Source organism: Euprymna scolopes, chromosome 24 (assembly GCF_053919585.1).
Source record: "Euprymna scolopes isolate OS-2025 chromosome 24, ASM5391958v1, whole genome shotgun sequence".
Taxonomy (NCBI): domain Eukaryota; kingdom Metazoa; phylum Mollusca; class Cephalopoda; order Sepiida; family Sepiolidae; genus Euprymna; species Euprymna scolopes.
Genome location: NC_136505.1, coordinates 76403007 through 76419759, shown reverse-complemented (window position 1 = coordinate 76419759; position 16753 = coordinate 76403007). Strand labels below are relative to the sequence as shown.

The 16753-nt window shown below is 38.7% G+C and overlaps 3 protein-coding genes across 3 annotated transcripts in view; all 3 read left to right on the top strand.

Moving 5' to 3' along the window:
* LOC145246775 (uncharacterized) overlaps positions 1-16753 on the top strand; it is a 243664-nt gene that overhangs the window by 50861 nt on the left and 176050 nt on the right. The gene's annotated exons all lie outside the window — the stretch shown is intronic.
* On the top strand, positions 7584-8192 carry LOC145246514 (uncharacterized). Its single transcript, XM_080108126.1, has one exon. It carries the CDS (start codon positions 7584-7586, stop codon positions 8190-8192), a length of 609 nt encoding a protein of 202 aa, XP_079964252.1.
* On the top strand, positions 10991-11578 carry LOC145246512 (uncharacterized). The gene has a single exon (XM_080108125.1). The coding sequence runs from the start codon at positions 10991-10993 to the stop codon at positions 11576-11578; it is 588 nt and encodes a 195-aa protein (XP_079964251.1).

Below are 16753 nucleotides of genomic sequence, written 5' to 3'. Positions count from 1 at the left end.
GCATGGTCCAGGAGTGCTCGCTGGGTCTGGAACAATCGGCTGGACGTCAAGGCGATCCAGAAATGGACGGTGGACACTGATACTGAGGTGGTCAGTGTTAAGGAAGGAACAGACGACACTGAGAGCATAGGGTCAGTGTTAAGGAATGGATGACACTGAGAATGGAGGATCAGTGTTAAGGAACAGACGGTCAGTAGGGAGCCAGGTGCGAGCAAGGTTGTAGACCGGAGGAACAAGGTGTGAGCGAGATAGCAGACCAAAGGTGCGAGGTGCAAGCAAGTTGTAGGCCAGAGGAGCGAGGTGCAGGTGAGGTTGCCGGAAAGCTGCAGGAGGAGCTGGAGGCACCAAGGGCTGGAAGGCTCGGGGGGTGAGCAGGAAGCCACTGGAGTGAGCTGGAAGCGCTGGAGACTGAAGTTTGCTGCTGGTGGGTCTCAGGAGGCAAGCAGTAGTGAATCGCATTAGTGAATTAGCCCTAATAAGAGCTGGTTTAAATGTTGCTGGGACGGCTAGTTTCGCTGGGAATCCTTCAGCAGGTGGGTTCGGTCGATGTGACTGGTAGTGTCGGTTGCCTCCTCCTACTCCTTGGGTCCTGGCCAAAACTGGCCCTTGTTAGGTCGAGGCTGGCTGTATTCATTTGGCCAGCATGATGTTAGTGATGTCGCTCTCAATAAGACAAACAAATAACACTAATTAATTCCAGAACAAAATTTATACAATCAAGAGTAGCTTGGGAGTTTGTTGATTCCATTTAAATTAATTTTGTCTAAAAAGTAAAAATTCAAATGCCTGAATTATTAGTGCTTTTTTTTATATATTTGAATTCCACCGTGTGTAGCGACATCGATGATAAAGAGAAAGGGAAGATGAATGAATTCACTAAACCCGGATATTATTCATTTTAGCTCGCGTTTAGCCAATCGCGTCCTTTGTTTACGTGAAGAGAAACACCGGGGACAAAGAGAAAAAAAAAATGGAGATGGTGATTTTGAAACCACGACACCCTTTTCAGACCAGACAGCAGTATTTTAATGTGGCATAATCACGTTGACACACCGGTTTCTGCTGGGTCACTGAAGTTAAGCAACATTGAGCCTGGTCAGTACTAAATGGGTGACTATTTGGGACTTTCAGGTGCTGTATGTGCTCTCTGCTTATCTCGGCATTGTTTCCACTCATCCTGGTTTCTCCTTGCCACTGGACTCAAACAGTGCCGATTCAGGAGAGGTGTGGTTGGAGATTGCGCAACCCTTGCCTCATAATTACATGCGCTACTGCCCCTAAGGGGTATCCTTTGTCTTTCAAGACTGAATGGAAGCATGGCATGGCATTTTAATCAATTTAGCTTGTTTTAAATCTTAGCCATGTTTAGTATAAAATACGTTGTTAAAAGTCTTAAAAAAGCACATCTCTTTTCTACTACTGGCACTAAGTCCAAGTGGTAATTATGAAAAATAAAGTCATCACATGTGGTTCTATGATTTTGCTGGTCGAACTTAGGGTTAGTGGTAACAAAATTTAGTTAACTGCTCTAAAAATTTAGAATGTTATGAAAACGAGGGATTGTTTTACATTAAATTTATATGTGCAAATAACTCCCCCACTAAATTCTAAAGTAATTGTTTATTTTTTTTCATTGTATTCACACAGTTGCCTAAAAACGGGGTAGTTTCATTTGTTTTAGAAAGAGTACTTTTAAATGTAGATATAAGTTTTTTTATTTGACTTCTAAATGTATTGTATCCATGATTTTGACAAACTCATTGTGACATTTTTAACTATATTTTTACTTGTGCTATTTTTCCCTGTTTACCAACTTCATCAGAGATAGTTTAACAGTCATACACTTTCGAATTCTCCATGAATTGAAAATTGATTTAATTTCAAAGGGAAATAAGCATTAGGTTTAAGGAATTTCAAGCGGAAAAAATATAAAATCTTAATTAGTTCAGAAGATACATACATGGAGATCAGACAATGAAATCAGACTGAAAAGTCAATGTTAAATCTTGGGATGGGATTCTTAAATTGTGGTCTTGAGACTCTTATTTTTCATGTTGCAAATAAACAATTTTCTAATCAATAAATACATTGTCTTTGTTTCATTTTTTTTTTTTTTTTACAAAAAAAAAAAAGAAACGTTTTCGGAGTAGAAAATTGGGCTCAATTTTTTATATTCTGATTTCAGTTTAGAAGAATTCCAGGATTAATGAATTTCTATTGTTTTTAATCTTTTCTAGATCTTGTTCCTTGTCAGCAGACAATAAACTTTTGTGAAACAAACAGAATTCATTCTTATTTATGAACAAGTTTTTCGAGTGACTCCTCCACCATTTTGACTGTGCCTTTTAACCATTACTAAGTGTCCCTACTGTAACTGCAACTACACCACATCAGACCTTGAAGCAGTTATTGTAGCCATACTCATTTCAACCCATGGTGCCATACACACTGCTGGTACTTCTGTATCACAGTTGAGAAAGTAAAACGGCCAACTATAACTGCCACTGGCTCAAGCAAAGATTGAGCCTACTTTCAATCATGCCGGATGGATTATGTAGCAGCCACAAAGGTATCTGGGTGTAATAAAAGTCATCCACTTGCTCGAGTGCTGTGATAAGTCACTATGTAGAGGCTCATGCACACATCCAGTGCTAACCTAACAGACAAACCCATAGATTAAGTCATTTGTGCCATCTGAAAACTAGTTGTTCATAAGACCACAATCAAGAACACCAATACCCTTGTTATAATGGACCACTATTCTAACTGACCAATAGTCAAAAGATCATCTAATGCTGTTCAAGGACTCATTTCCTATCTCAGATGCACTTTCATAATACCCATTAAACTGACTTCTTACAGAGGATCTGAATTCATCACTATCACGATGTTTCATTATCGTTTCTCCGGGTGGTAGACACGATATTTAACATGTTAGAAACATTAACAAAAACGGGTCGAGATGTCGTCAGCTATAACCGGCTGGCATAGGTCGTTTCTTGTCTTCATTGCGTCATCTTCCCAACGTCGACATTAATGGCATGCTGAAATTTAATGCTTATACAAAAATAACAAACAAATGCATTTTTATAAAAATATAATTTATTTAAGATTTAACAATGAGGAGCATATTTTTATAAAGACCAGTTGAAACCAGACGCATGCTATGTCGCATTCGCCGACTTTAGAACCCAAGCTTCAACTGTTTAAAACAATAGAATTATATTTAATTCTCTCTTTCTCCATTGAAAGAGAGAGAAGGGGGGTGAAAGAGAGAAATAGAGAGCGAGAGAAAGAGAGAGAGAAAGAGAGAGACAGACAGACAGACAGACATTCATAAATAACGTTTAAACATTGTTTTGTTTTTGTATCCATGAGTTCTTTTGGGTTTGATTTTTCAAATTCGAAGGTCTCATATCGTTTTGCGTTCAAAATTATAAACAAGCTGTCATGCTTGAGTCATAGCAGAACATTTCAAAACCACAAACACCTGCTTAACACATCTGCACCTCAAAAGTACAGGCCAAGTTAGGCACAAGGTTTATTAATGTAGAAGCCCTCAGCTCCCTCAAAAAGGGCTACGTCATTGTGCTACATTTCATCCCCTCCTTTTTTGTGACCTTTGCTCTCACTAGCAAATGTCATAATATCGTCGGATCGTTGCACAATGGTTATTTTTTAAATTCTTTTTCTCTTTTCTCAATTATTCTTATTATTATTCACTCTTTTTTTTTTTAAACAAATTCTTTTCATCATTTTTTTTTTGATAAAATATTATTATTATTATTTATTTATTTTTATTTGAAAAAAAACGTGAATTTTTTTTCATTTAACTTTTGGAACTTTTTTTTTGAAACATTCATTCTTTTGATCTTTTTTTTTGATCAAATATTATATAAATATTTGATCAATTTTTTTTTTTTTTAAAACGTTAGTCGTCACTTGTCCTAAGTTTTATAGTCATTTGATTTTTATTGACTTTCATATTGGATTGTCCTTCCTCTCTCTCTTATATAAATTACAAATCATATTAATTGTTCTTATGAGCTCCATGTTTATTATTATCTTATTTTATTATTTTTATGTGTGTGTGTGTGTGTGTGTGTGTGTGTGTGTGTGTGTGTGTGTGTGTGTGTGTGTGTGTGTGTGTGTGTGTGTGCTGGTGACAATTTTCTTTTTTTTTCCAAATTTCTTGGCCGTTTTCAAAAGTTTTTTGTTTTGTAGTCGGCTTCTACTTATAATGTTGGACACGGGTAAATTCGAGAATTCTCTAGGTTATCCAGATATTTTGTAAGCATTTGAGAGTTCTTGGATTTTTGTGTGAAGGGATTAGTCATTGAAAAACCCTTCTTTTTCCGAAAGGAAAATTCCTGTGAAAAGCTGTCAATTTTTCTGAGGCTTTTACGGTTCACAGATACCTGTGGTATGGATAGGTGGGAGCATACCTTAATTGCCTTTATTACAGGTTTCCTGTCTTGGACTGAAATCCGATGCTGATGGGGTGGATTTTTTTTATGTTTGTTACAAATTCTCCAATCATTTCCGATACTAGTCCATCCGTAAAATCATATGCCAGGTTTACTATCTCTGCTGGTAGATCTGCTCCTTCTTTTTTAGAGCTGCTAGCCATGGCCCAAAGTCAGACGTTTTTCCAGTAAAGATTAGGATCTTCGATCCACCTGTGAGGACTCTGTTAGATTGGGCTTGATTCGTGTTAGTCATTTTGTCTAAATATATATATTTTAAATTGCCAACATTTAAACAAAAAGCTCTATCCACAAAATAATTTTTACAAATTAAAACCGAAAAATTTGCAGAGTAACAAAAAGAACAGAGGAAATCGTCACCTACCTTAGTTTTTCTGGAGTTTTCTGGCGTCTTTGTTTTTTTCCTCTGTAGATGCTGGGTTTAAATGGCTGTTCTTGAGTTGATTTCTTGCGTTGTTGTTTCCGTAGACTTTGATTAACCAAGTGTTTCTTTTCTTCGGTTGTTGTGTCTGTAGATTTTTATTTGTCTAGTGGTTGGTTTTTTGGTCTTGTGTCTGTTGATTTTTTTCCGTAGTCGTGCTTGTTCCTATGCGAGAAACAATCCTGGATTTACGGCAACAATATGACACTATCGTTTCTCCTCAAAAGGTGCTACGTCATTGTGCCACACGATAGTTTTTAGCTAATTAGGGTGTTCATCACAGGCTATCCTCAGTAGCATTTCCACACAGTAAACGCAGAGCAGAGATCATTGTAAAGACTGTTAAGCGCCTGCTTATGAGAAACAAGTCTCTCCAGAACTTGGATGCTTTTCAGCACGCAATGCTACGGTACACACACACACACACACACACACACACACACACACACACACACACACACACACATCAGACAGAGACACACACATCAGACAGAGACACTAAACTATCACCTGCCATGTGTCTTTTTGGCAGTCTCATTTGTGACTTTATACACATCATCCCAGGAATTTATAAACCACATGAAACATGTAAGGAGGCTCTACGGAACTGATGTATGAGATGCACTGAATAACTATAAGAGCATACGAAACAGCTCCTATCAGTCATCATTGGTGACCATGTATGATTTCAAAATCAGATCGGACATTATTCACGCAAATGGGACAAAACTGGGGTAATAATTGAAGTTCACCAATTTGATCATTATGTGATAAGCATTAATGGATCAAGAAGAGTTACACTCCAGAACAGAAAGTTCCTTTGGAAATATGTTCCAGTGCAACTCTCTCCCCCTAAATTGGCGATTGGCAGCAACCTTAATGTGCATCATGCAGGTTCCATCTAAAAACCAAAAATCACTTCGAATGACTTGACCAGAATAACAAAATTTACGGAACCCCATGAACAGAAGGTTTTTATTTCTTCTACATAGAAGGAGACAGCATCATAACCCCCATTAAGTTGGTCGCCAGTGATAAGGCCTTATCCACATGACCAATAACAAATAACGAGTGATGGTGTGATACTATAATCGACCCTCCACCTCCAAGTGCTAAAAAGTAGAAGAGAAAAGAAAAAGGAAACATAACAAAAGAAAAGGAAGTAGGATTTATCAGTAGAAAATAGATAGGAAAGTAGACAAAAGAAACTTGACATAGGATTGTTGGTCTGAATGACAGTGACAAAAGCATGAAACAATAGATGTAGATATATTTAGATTTGGTTTGTGGGTATTTTAGGAATGACAATGAGTTTTATAAGGCTGAAGTTTGGCAAGATATAGTGAGCCGTTTAGACCTGCCAAATTTGCTTTGTCTGGATCAAACACACAGACACAGAACAAGCTGTGTGCAGTAGCACACATGCATAGAGCAGAGCACGCGCAAACATAACATAACTTTGACACGCGTATATTTCCGGTGACCTTTGACATAACCTTCCGTTTACGTCCTTTTTCTCTCTCTCTTTTTCGCTTGACATCAAGCCATGCACACAATAAACCATGCGCTTCATAAGCATGCACTCGGAGAGCGACAGCAATAACATGAGGTAGGCTTGTATATTTTTCACATAAATATTGTTACTTGTAAGATGCATACACATAGAGCACACAATATGAACAATTCAAGACTGTCATATTTAAGCAATATATCACTCAGTAAAATATGAACTGTAACCTCTACTTATGCACACTTCCACAGAGGTCAACGCGTACAAGCCACAAACACACGTCCTTGCATGACTACCCAATTATTACACCGATGTATAAACTTTACTTTGTTTTGTTCTAAATAAATAATGTATTTTATATATATATACACTGGTATAATGGTTTTCTTTATTGTTAAGTCGTGAACATGCATTATATAGCCTCGCAACAAAGATGTATTACAATGTTTTATGACAGTGTCTGGTTGGTGACAGTTGGTGTCCAGTTACTTTGTTGTTAAGGAAATGTTTGTTGATAAAATGTTATGTCCTGTTTGTTGAACTGTTGTTGAAGGTAGATATATCTGTTTATTATATGTGTTAAAATGTACACACACACACACACACAACGAACATTACATAAACGACTACATGACATATACATGGTTTGGTCTCCTCATTATACATATCTGTTTTATATACATTTGCAATACACCCTTCCAAATTACAATATAACATTGGGAGTGGTTTTTGGCAATGTTCAGAGTTGAGTTGTGAATTGAATTTAATGAGAGTTGAAAGCTGGACACAGTTGAACACAGATTGTGACTCAGAGCAGATGGGGAATGAATTGTTCAACCAACTGACAAACTCAGTCTCAATAGTAGAGCATGCAGAGGGTTGATGGTGTTGCATACAAACTTAGTCCAACTAATGTTTACAAAAAATGTCTGAGTCTGTGTTTTCTTTTGTTTTTTCATGTTTGATTTTATTTATTTGTGAGCCTGTCCACTCCCCTTGATGGCTGCCAGCGATAAAACTATGATGATACAGTCATAAGAACAGAAAAAAATAATAATAATAATAATAAAAAAAGTTTCCATATTTTTTTCCCCCTCATTAAAACACAACTTTAGACTGAGAATATTGGATAGTATTTTGTTACTCCTTTTTTTTGTGCACCACCATGACCGAGGATAAATCTGCTGCTAGTGCTGTGGAGGGCTTAGTTTCTTTCAGGATGCCTGCCTTTAATTCTCGAAAACCACACATATGGTTTTTTCAGACGGAGGCTATTTTTGCTAATAGGAAGATTACTTCCCCAGTGCAAAGATATTATTATTTAATTGAGGCATTGCCAGCAGATATTGCCGAAGAAGTAGAGGACATTTTTAGAGCACCTCCTGCTGAAGATCCATATACAGCGCTTAAGCAGGCCATTCTGGAACGGACGAATGTTTCAGAAACAGCCAGGTTGGAACAACTCTTCAACGAGTTAACCCTTGGGGACCGAAAGCCTTCTCAGCTCCTGAGACAAATGCGTGGTCTGCTCAGCGCACGCACAATGGACAACAATATCTTACAGCAGCTTTGGTTGGAGAAACTTCCTCCACAATTATCCCACACACTGTCCATGTTTGTTGGAGATAAGGATCTGACACAATTAACGGTTATCGCCGACCGTGTCGCTGACAATTACCACCACGCGTCAGCTGTAACACTGTCGCGACCAAACCTGCCGCTACAGCCTCTGCATCCAATTCCAACCCGGAATCATCGGAAATTGCTGCCTTAACCAAAGCAATTCAAGCACTTCTAGTGGACAGACGGTCACGGCCCAACAACAGACGAAATTCCAGAGACAGACGCTCATCACAAAGACGCAGGTCTTCCTCTCGATCTCCTTGGTGCTTCTACCACCGTTGTTTCAGGAACGACGCACGTAAATGCGAGCAACCCTGCACCTTCAAGAAACCTGAACATTTAAATGGGTAGACCGGTGGGATTGCGCGACAAATTCCACCCCATCTCTCCAGCCGTGTCGCCTACTATATATTTTTGACACACTCTCTCGTCGAAAGTTCCTCATGGATACCGGCGCTGCTGTTAGTGTAATTCCTCCTACATGATATAATAATACAACAGCAGACCCATTTTCACTACAAGCTGCGAACGGCAGTTCCATCCGAACCTACGGTACCTCATCCCTCACTTTGGACCTTGGTCTTCGACATCGTTTTCCATGGATATTCATCATCGCCGATGTGCTGATTTTCTTCCCCATTTTCAACTTTCCGTTGATCTAAGAAAACGTTATTTAGCTGACACAATGACATCTCTGTCCACTGTGGTATGCTTTCCTGTGATACACCAAGCATCTGCACAGCAAGCCCATCAAATGCAATTTTTGCAGATCTGTTGAACCAATTTCCTGAGCTCACCCAACCCTTTTTCCCACACGGAGAATGTTAAACATCATGTGCGGCATCACATTACAACCTGTGGTGCAGCCGTACATGCCAAGCCTCGACGACTGTGCCCGGAAAAGTTGGCCTTAGCCCGCTCAGAATTCCAACACATGATGGACCTTGGAATAATACGGCCTTCAAGCAGCCCATGGTCATCTCCACTCCACATGGTACCTAAGAAATTGGAAGGAAACTGGAGACCCTGCGGAGACTACCGTGCTCTCAACGCAGTGACTATTCCAGACAGGTACCCTATTCCACACCTGCATGACTTCTCAGCTTCCTTATCCGGATCAACTGTTTTCTCCCGGATCGATTTAGTCCATGCATACAATCAGATTCCTGTTGCTGAAGAAGACATTCCTAAGACGGCGATATGCACACCCTTCGGACTATTTGAGTTCACCTGCCTACCCTTCGGACTGCATAATGCCGCCCAGGCATTTCAACGCTTTATCGATGAAGTCCTTCATGGACTGCCCTTCGTCTTTGCGTATATTGACGACATCCTCATCGCAAGCTCCTCACAGGAAGAACACTTGACTCACGTCACTAAAGTTTTCCAACGTTTGCAATTCTATGGACTAAAAATAAACGTTGTGAAATGCGAATTCAGTGTCAATTCCTTGGATTTTCTCGGACATCGGATCGATGAATCTGGACTTACGCCCTTGCCTTCAAAAGTGCAAGCAGTCCAGGATTTTCCAGTGCCTACTTCCTTACATCAATTACGTCGTTATGTTGGACTCGTGAACTATTACCGCCGTTTCATTCCAAACTGCTCACATCACTTGTCCAAGCTCACGGATTCTCTTCGCACGCAAAAAAAGACCCTCTCTCTCTCAGACGAAGCTATCTCATCCTTTCATACATCCAAGACCGCACTGGTGAACTACACTAAACTTTCCTATATCAATCCTGACCCGGCAGCTAAGCTCTTTCTTTCAACAGACGCTTCTGGTGTAGCTGTTGGGGCTGTTCTCAATCAGATAGTGAACAGTGAAACGCAACCTTTGTCTTTCTTTTCCGCCAAACTAAGTACGAGCCAACAAAAGTACAGCGTTTTTGGTCGAGAACTGCTCGCCATGTACTTAGCAGTAAAACATTTCCACTATATGCTGGAAGGGAGACAATTCACGATTTTCACTGACCACAAACCACTGGTTGCTGCTCTTATGTCATCTATTTCTCGGAAACATACACCGCGTGAATTACGACAGATGGACTATGTCACACAATATTCTGCTGATATACAGTATTTACCTGGTAAAACGAATATTGTGGCAGACACACTCTCACGTTTTTGCGATCTCAACAGTCTTGAGAAGCCCCTTGACTTCGACTACATTGCAACCGAGCAAGAACGTGATGCGTCACTCACAGACTTTATGTCGACTTCAACAATTCTGATAGAAAAGACACCAGTCCCATTCTCGCACAAGCTCATTTGGTGCGATAGATCTGTTGCACATTCACGACCTTACGTGTCGGAAGCGCATTTTCTGGCATTTCCACGATCTCGCACACTCTGGTAAGAACGCAACAGTCAGGCTCATCGCAGCTCGCTTTTTCTGGCCCAGCATGAACACTGACATACGCAAATGGACTCAGGCATGTATTTTTTGCCAAACTACAAAAGTACATCGCCATACCAAATCCACTCCAGGCAACTTTTCTGTACTTGACGCTCGTTTTTCACATGTCCACCTGGATATTGTAGGTCCACTGCCACCTTCCGCTGGTCATCGCTATATGCTCACTATGGTAGACCGTTTTACACGTTGGCCAGCAGCAATTTCTTTGCACGATATTTCAACAGAAGTCGTAGCCCGTGCATTTGTAGAGAACTGGATCTCTAACTTTGGTGTACCCAACACTGTTACCACCGACAGAGGTTCCCAGTTTACGTCACACACCTTCCGAGAACTTTGCAAATCTTTCGGAATTTCCCACATTGCAACCACCGCCTATCATCCTTCTGCTAACGGGATGGTAGAGCGCTTTCATCGTCGACTAAAAGCTGCACTAGCTGCTCAGCCTGAACCGCATCGCTGAAGTGAACATTTACCACTTGTTCTATCTATTGTTTATTATTAAAGAAGACTTGAATGCTACACCAGCAGAGATGGTGTTTGGAACCACTCTTCGCCTTCCTGGGGAATTTTTCACAGTCAACAGGTCTATACCCGCCACAACCTCTGGTTATGCCGACCGCTTGAAACTCGCAATGTCTCGAGTGATGTATACACAACCGCGCTCTGTCACTTCCAAACCATTCTACCCACCTGATCTCCATTCATGCAAGTATGTCTTCGTCCGCATTGACTCTATACGAAGACCTCTCCAGCCACTCTACGATGGACCATACCTCGTTTTAGAATGTTCGGAGAAGTATTTCGTCATCGACCGCAATGGTAAGCGTGACACGATCACCATAGATCGCGTAAAACCCGCCTTCTTGGAAAACTCGTATGATTCTAATTTTCCTTCTGCCAGTTTTTTAGATTCAGAACCAATAATTATACCTAGCTCTGACCCGATTATCACACCAGATTCAGATGTTGTCATTACACCTGCTGCTTCCACACCACGTAATGAACCAGACATAAACTCCCCAGACTCTGAACCTGCACCCACACCTGCTACACGCACGACTCGAAGTGGTCGTCACGTAGTATTTCCACGCAAATACGCAGACTTCGACACCTCTTAAAATTTATTTTTCTCTTTCCTCTTCATCCCAATACTCCTAGTCCACATGCATCTGCATGCTCTTTTCCATTTTTCTTTCCTTTTAGCTTCCAGCTATCTTGGGGGGAATATTATAGTGAGCAGAGCACGTGCAAACATAACATAACTTTGACACGCGTATATTTCCAGTGACCTTTGACATAACCTTCTGTTTACATCCTTTTTCTCTCTCTCTTTTTCGCTTGACATCAAGCCATGCACACAATAAACCATGCGCTTCATAAGCATGCACTCGGAGAGCGACAGCAATAACATGAGGTAGGCTTGTATATTTTTCACATAAATATTGTTACTTGTAAGATGCATACACATAGAGCACACAATATGAACAATTCAAGACCGTCATATTTAAGCAATATGTCACTCAGTAAAATATGAACTGTAACCTCTACTTATGCACACTTCCACAGAGGTCAACGCGTACAAGCCACAAACACACGTCCTTGCATGACTACCCAATTATTACACCGATGTATAAACTTTACTTTGTTTTGTTCTAAATAAATAATGTATTTTATATATATATACACTGGTATAATGGTTTTCTTTATTGTTAAGTCGTGAACATGCATTATATAGCCTCGCAACAAAGATGTATTACAATGTTTTATGACAGTGTCTGGTTGGTGACAGTTGATGTCCAGTTACTTTGTTGTTAAGGAAATGTTTGTTGATAAAATGTTATGTCCTGTTTGTTGAACTGTTGTTGAAGGTAGATATATCTGTTTATTATATGTGTTAAAATGTACACACACACACACAACGAACATTACATAAACGACTACATGACATATACATGGTTTGGTCTCCTCATTATACATATCTGTTTTATATACATTTGCAATACACCCTTCTAAATTACAATATAACATTGGGAGTGGTTTTTGGCAATGTTCAGAGTTGAGTTGTGAATTGAATTTAATGAGAGTTGAAAGCTGGACACAGTTGAACACAGATTGTGACTCAGAGCAGATGGGGAATGAATTGTTCAACCAACTGACAAACTCAGTCTCAATAGTAGAGCATGCAGAGGGTTGATGGCGTTGCATACAAACTTAGTCCAACTAATGTTTACAAAAAATGTCTGAGTCTGTGTTTTCTTTTGTTTTTTCATGTTTGATTTTATTTATTTGTGAGCCTGTCCACTCCCCTTGATGGCTGCCAGCGATAAAACTATGATGATACAGTCATAAGAACAGAAAATGAGCCAACCATGTGATTTGAAAGTGGTTTGAAGACTACACCATGATGTTCGAACCCCACATTATTTCTAACTCAGCATCATTACCCAGTGCTTACACTGCCTTCTTTGAGAATTTAACCTTACTGCAACCATCTATAGTACTTCTCATTTTTCATTATTTCGTCTCCCATATTCTCAAATCATATTCACAGAAATCCTTTTGTACCAGTCTTTGAGCATGTGTGTTCTGACAATTATGTTTATACACACGCAAAGACTTGGATGAGTGGGGTGGGGGTGGGGGAGATGAGAGTGTAGCATGATTTATGGATTTCTAACTATTGTATTAACATTTTTTCCAGATCTTGTCCATTGGTAGTAGACAATAAACGTTTGTGGAACAAATCATTCATTTATGTTTAGCATGGAGACCCGGCGTGGTTTGGTCACACCTGACTACATTAAGGATTTTGAGCACTTTCATTGATACCCCCCCCCCCACACACACACAAAAATTAAAAAAATAAAAGAACAGAATCGCCCAAAAAAAGATAGAAGTATGTAATAACCTCCCCACTAGATATTTTGGCAGAAGGGATACGAAGAGAAGCTATTCTCTGGATATTGGAGGGAAAAAAGTTACTGGTAAAAGCATTAGCTGACACAGCCATGAATGCTTATGACGTCATGACATAAAAAATAAGGTTTTATACATAGTTTTAATTACGTGTGCGTGACTTGCGAAAACAATGACGCGAAAACTGACCCCCCCCTTCCAAAAAGTGGTCCAGTTGACTGCCACAGAATTAATCTTTTTTTCCTAATTTTCACATATGCATCTGAGAAATTGCTCTTTTAGACGGTGCCGGTTTCAACCCAGTCGGATGCATCTGACAAGTTTTTAATAGACATACAAACATGCATACACAGAGGCACTAGCACACAGATATCTTTCCTTTATATAATAGACTAGTATGGATACTTGGCATTGTCCAAGTGGAGAGAGATAGTGTGGAGAAGTGGTGTAGTAAAGATATTGAGCAGCTGTAAAAATAAAAATTAGAGATAGTAAGCAGCCCGGGTGGAGAAAGGTGTGAAAAAAAAGTAGTAGGCATGCAGGCTCGAACCTGTAATATGAAGGAGGAAAAGAAGATGAAAAAGCCAAATGTTTAGCCCCCCCCCCCACACACCCACCGCGACATACAACATCACCGGCATTCAAAATAAGCTTAGTCATTGCAAGGTGTATGATGACTTTGCAAAAATATTGATACAAAAACTGACCCCTCCTTGTAAACAACGGCCCAGTTGACGGTCAAAGAGTCAATTATTTTGGCTAATGTTTGGATATTTGTTGTCCGAGAGGTCGATTTTCAAACAATATCAATTTTGTCAGTGTTTGTCGTGTGTGTCAAAAGTTTTGGCAAATATACACACACACACACACACACACACACACACACACACACACACACACACACACACACACACACACATTTTCCCTTCTCTATAATAGACTAGCAGGGCTACCCGCCATTGCTTGAGACCATATAAACAATGAGAAAACTGAAGTTGATTTTGAACATGTTATTCTTAGGATAGAGGAATTTTTAATGTCTGTGTATCATTTGCTATTTTGAGCAAAAGAATATTTTACCTACCCTAGGATGGGTACTACACATGTATGAAATAATTGTACCTTCCCTATGATAGGTAATTTACAGCATGTATATGAAATAATTTTACCTTCCTGAGAACAGGTAATGTACGACACATATTTAAAATAATTTTACCTACTCTCGGACAGGTAATTCAAATACATATATGAAACAATTTAACATACTTTCGACAGGTATTTTATGACATATGAAATAATTTCTCTTTCCACCAAGGCAACCATAATTTTTAAAAATGATGTAATTTTTAGAAGATGGATCATTAGGATTTCCAAATTAATGCATAAATACATTGTCTTAGTTAATGATTAGGTAACCATTGCTTCACTATAAATTTCAACATTACTGGGTTTCTTTCCTTCCTCACTATCAGCACTATAATTTTAAGAAAAATTGTAATTTTTGGAAGATGTCTCAGCAGGATTTTCAAATTAATACATAAATACATTGACACGGTTAGTGATTAGACAATACTTGCTTCATTATCAAATTCTTTCATAAAAAATTTCAAATGGTTCATGCTTTGTCTAGATTTCCAGAAGCCATTGTCTGGAGCGATTTCCATAAAAATTTTTTATTGGCTTAATGCCTTTTCGGGAGCAATTTTCATGAAACATTTAAAGTGGCATCATGCCTTGTCCAAAACGATTTTTTTTTTTAATTTCAAGTGGCTTTATGCCTTGTCTGGAGCAGATTTCATATAACATTTCAAGTGGCATTATGCCTTGTCTAAAGCAATTCCCATAAAAAATTTGTAGTGGTTTCACGCCTTGTCTGGAATGATTTCCATAAAAAAATTCTAGTAGCTTCTAGACCTGTCTAGAGTGATTTCCATAAAAAATTTCCTGTGGTTTAATGTCTGGAGCGATTTCCAGAAAACATTTCAAATGGCTTTATGCCTTATCTGGTGCTAATTTCACAAATTTCAAGTGGCTTCATGCCTTGTCTCAAGCGATTTCCATAAAAATTTTCTAGTGGCTTCATGCCTCATTTGAAACGATTTTCATAAAAATTTTCTCGCTGAGCCTTCTGTTAGTATATATTTTTACTTACTCCCCTTCAATCCTGTGCGACGCAGAGCCTCCTGCTAGTATATATTTCTACCTATCTCATTAAATCCTGGGCGACGCCAGGTCTGCTAGTATATATTTCTACTTATCTCATTCAATCCCGGATGACACCAGGTCTTCTGCTAGTATATATTCTTATCTATCTCATCTAATCCCGGGAAATGTCAGTTCTTCTGCTTCCATCTCTCATTCAATCCCGGGCAACGTCAGGTCTTCTGCTAGTATATATTCTTATCTATCTTATTTAATACTGGGCAATGTCAAGTCTTCTGCTAGTATATATTTCCATCTATCTCATGTAATCCCGAGCAATATCACATCTTCTGCTAGTATAATTTCTTTTTCAAACTAATCCTAAAAGAAAATGGCTGGTCAAGATGTAGAGAAATTACGTCATTTTCTGTATAATGACTCAGCAGTTTTTAGTTCATATTAAAATCCATCGTTTTGTTTTGTAAACATAATATCTGGCTTTTGTTATTCTCATCGGTAAATATTTTTAATCTTAATTTTTGTTCTTCCTTATCGTTTTCTTGATTCTTGGAGATTTCACTATTTGAAATGCGATAATCATATAGGACTCCATTTTTTAACTTGAAAATCAGTATTTTATTCTGTGTTATTATGTAGACACACCCTCAACCAATCTTTTATTAAAGTTTAAAAAATTGTCATTAAAGAGAGCTGACGTCAGCATTTTTTTTCAAATATATAAAAAAAATACATTGTAAATGTTTCAGATTACATAGAAATAACGTTAGATTTTTTGGAAAAATTTACCCCCCCCCCCCCTCCACGCATGCCAAAAACCATTGAGTTCATCCAGACAGAATTAATCGTTTTGGCAAATTTTTCAATATTTTTTTCCGAGAGTCTGATCTTTTTAATGATACCAAGTTTGTTATTGTTCTCCCATCTGTCAAAAGTTTTTGGCAGACACACACGCACACACACATTTTCTTCTCTTTATATAATAGATTAATCGTCCTGATATGTATATACTGTATTGTGTATCAAACTTTATAGATTTTTTTATTGGTTTTAGATTTACTATTTCATTACAAATATCTCTTTTTTAACATATTTGCCATGAAAGCTGATTATTCCTATGAATAGAATTAAAACTCAGATCCAAGGAAATTTTTCATATCACCATCACTAAGCTTGGCACTCCACTGCAAGAATCATTCCTTTTAGATTTTGAACTC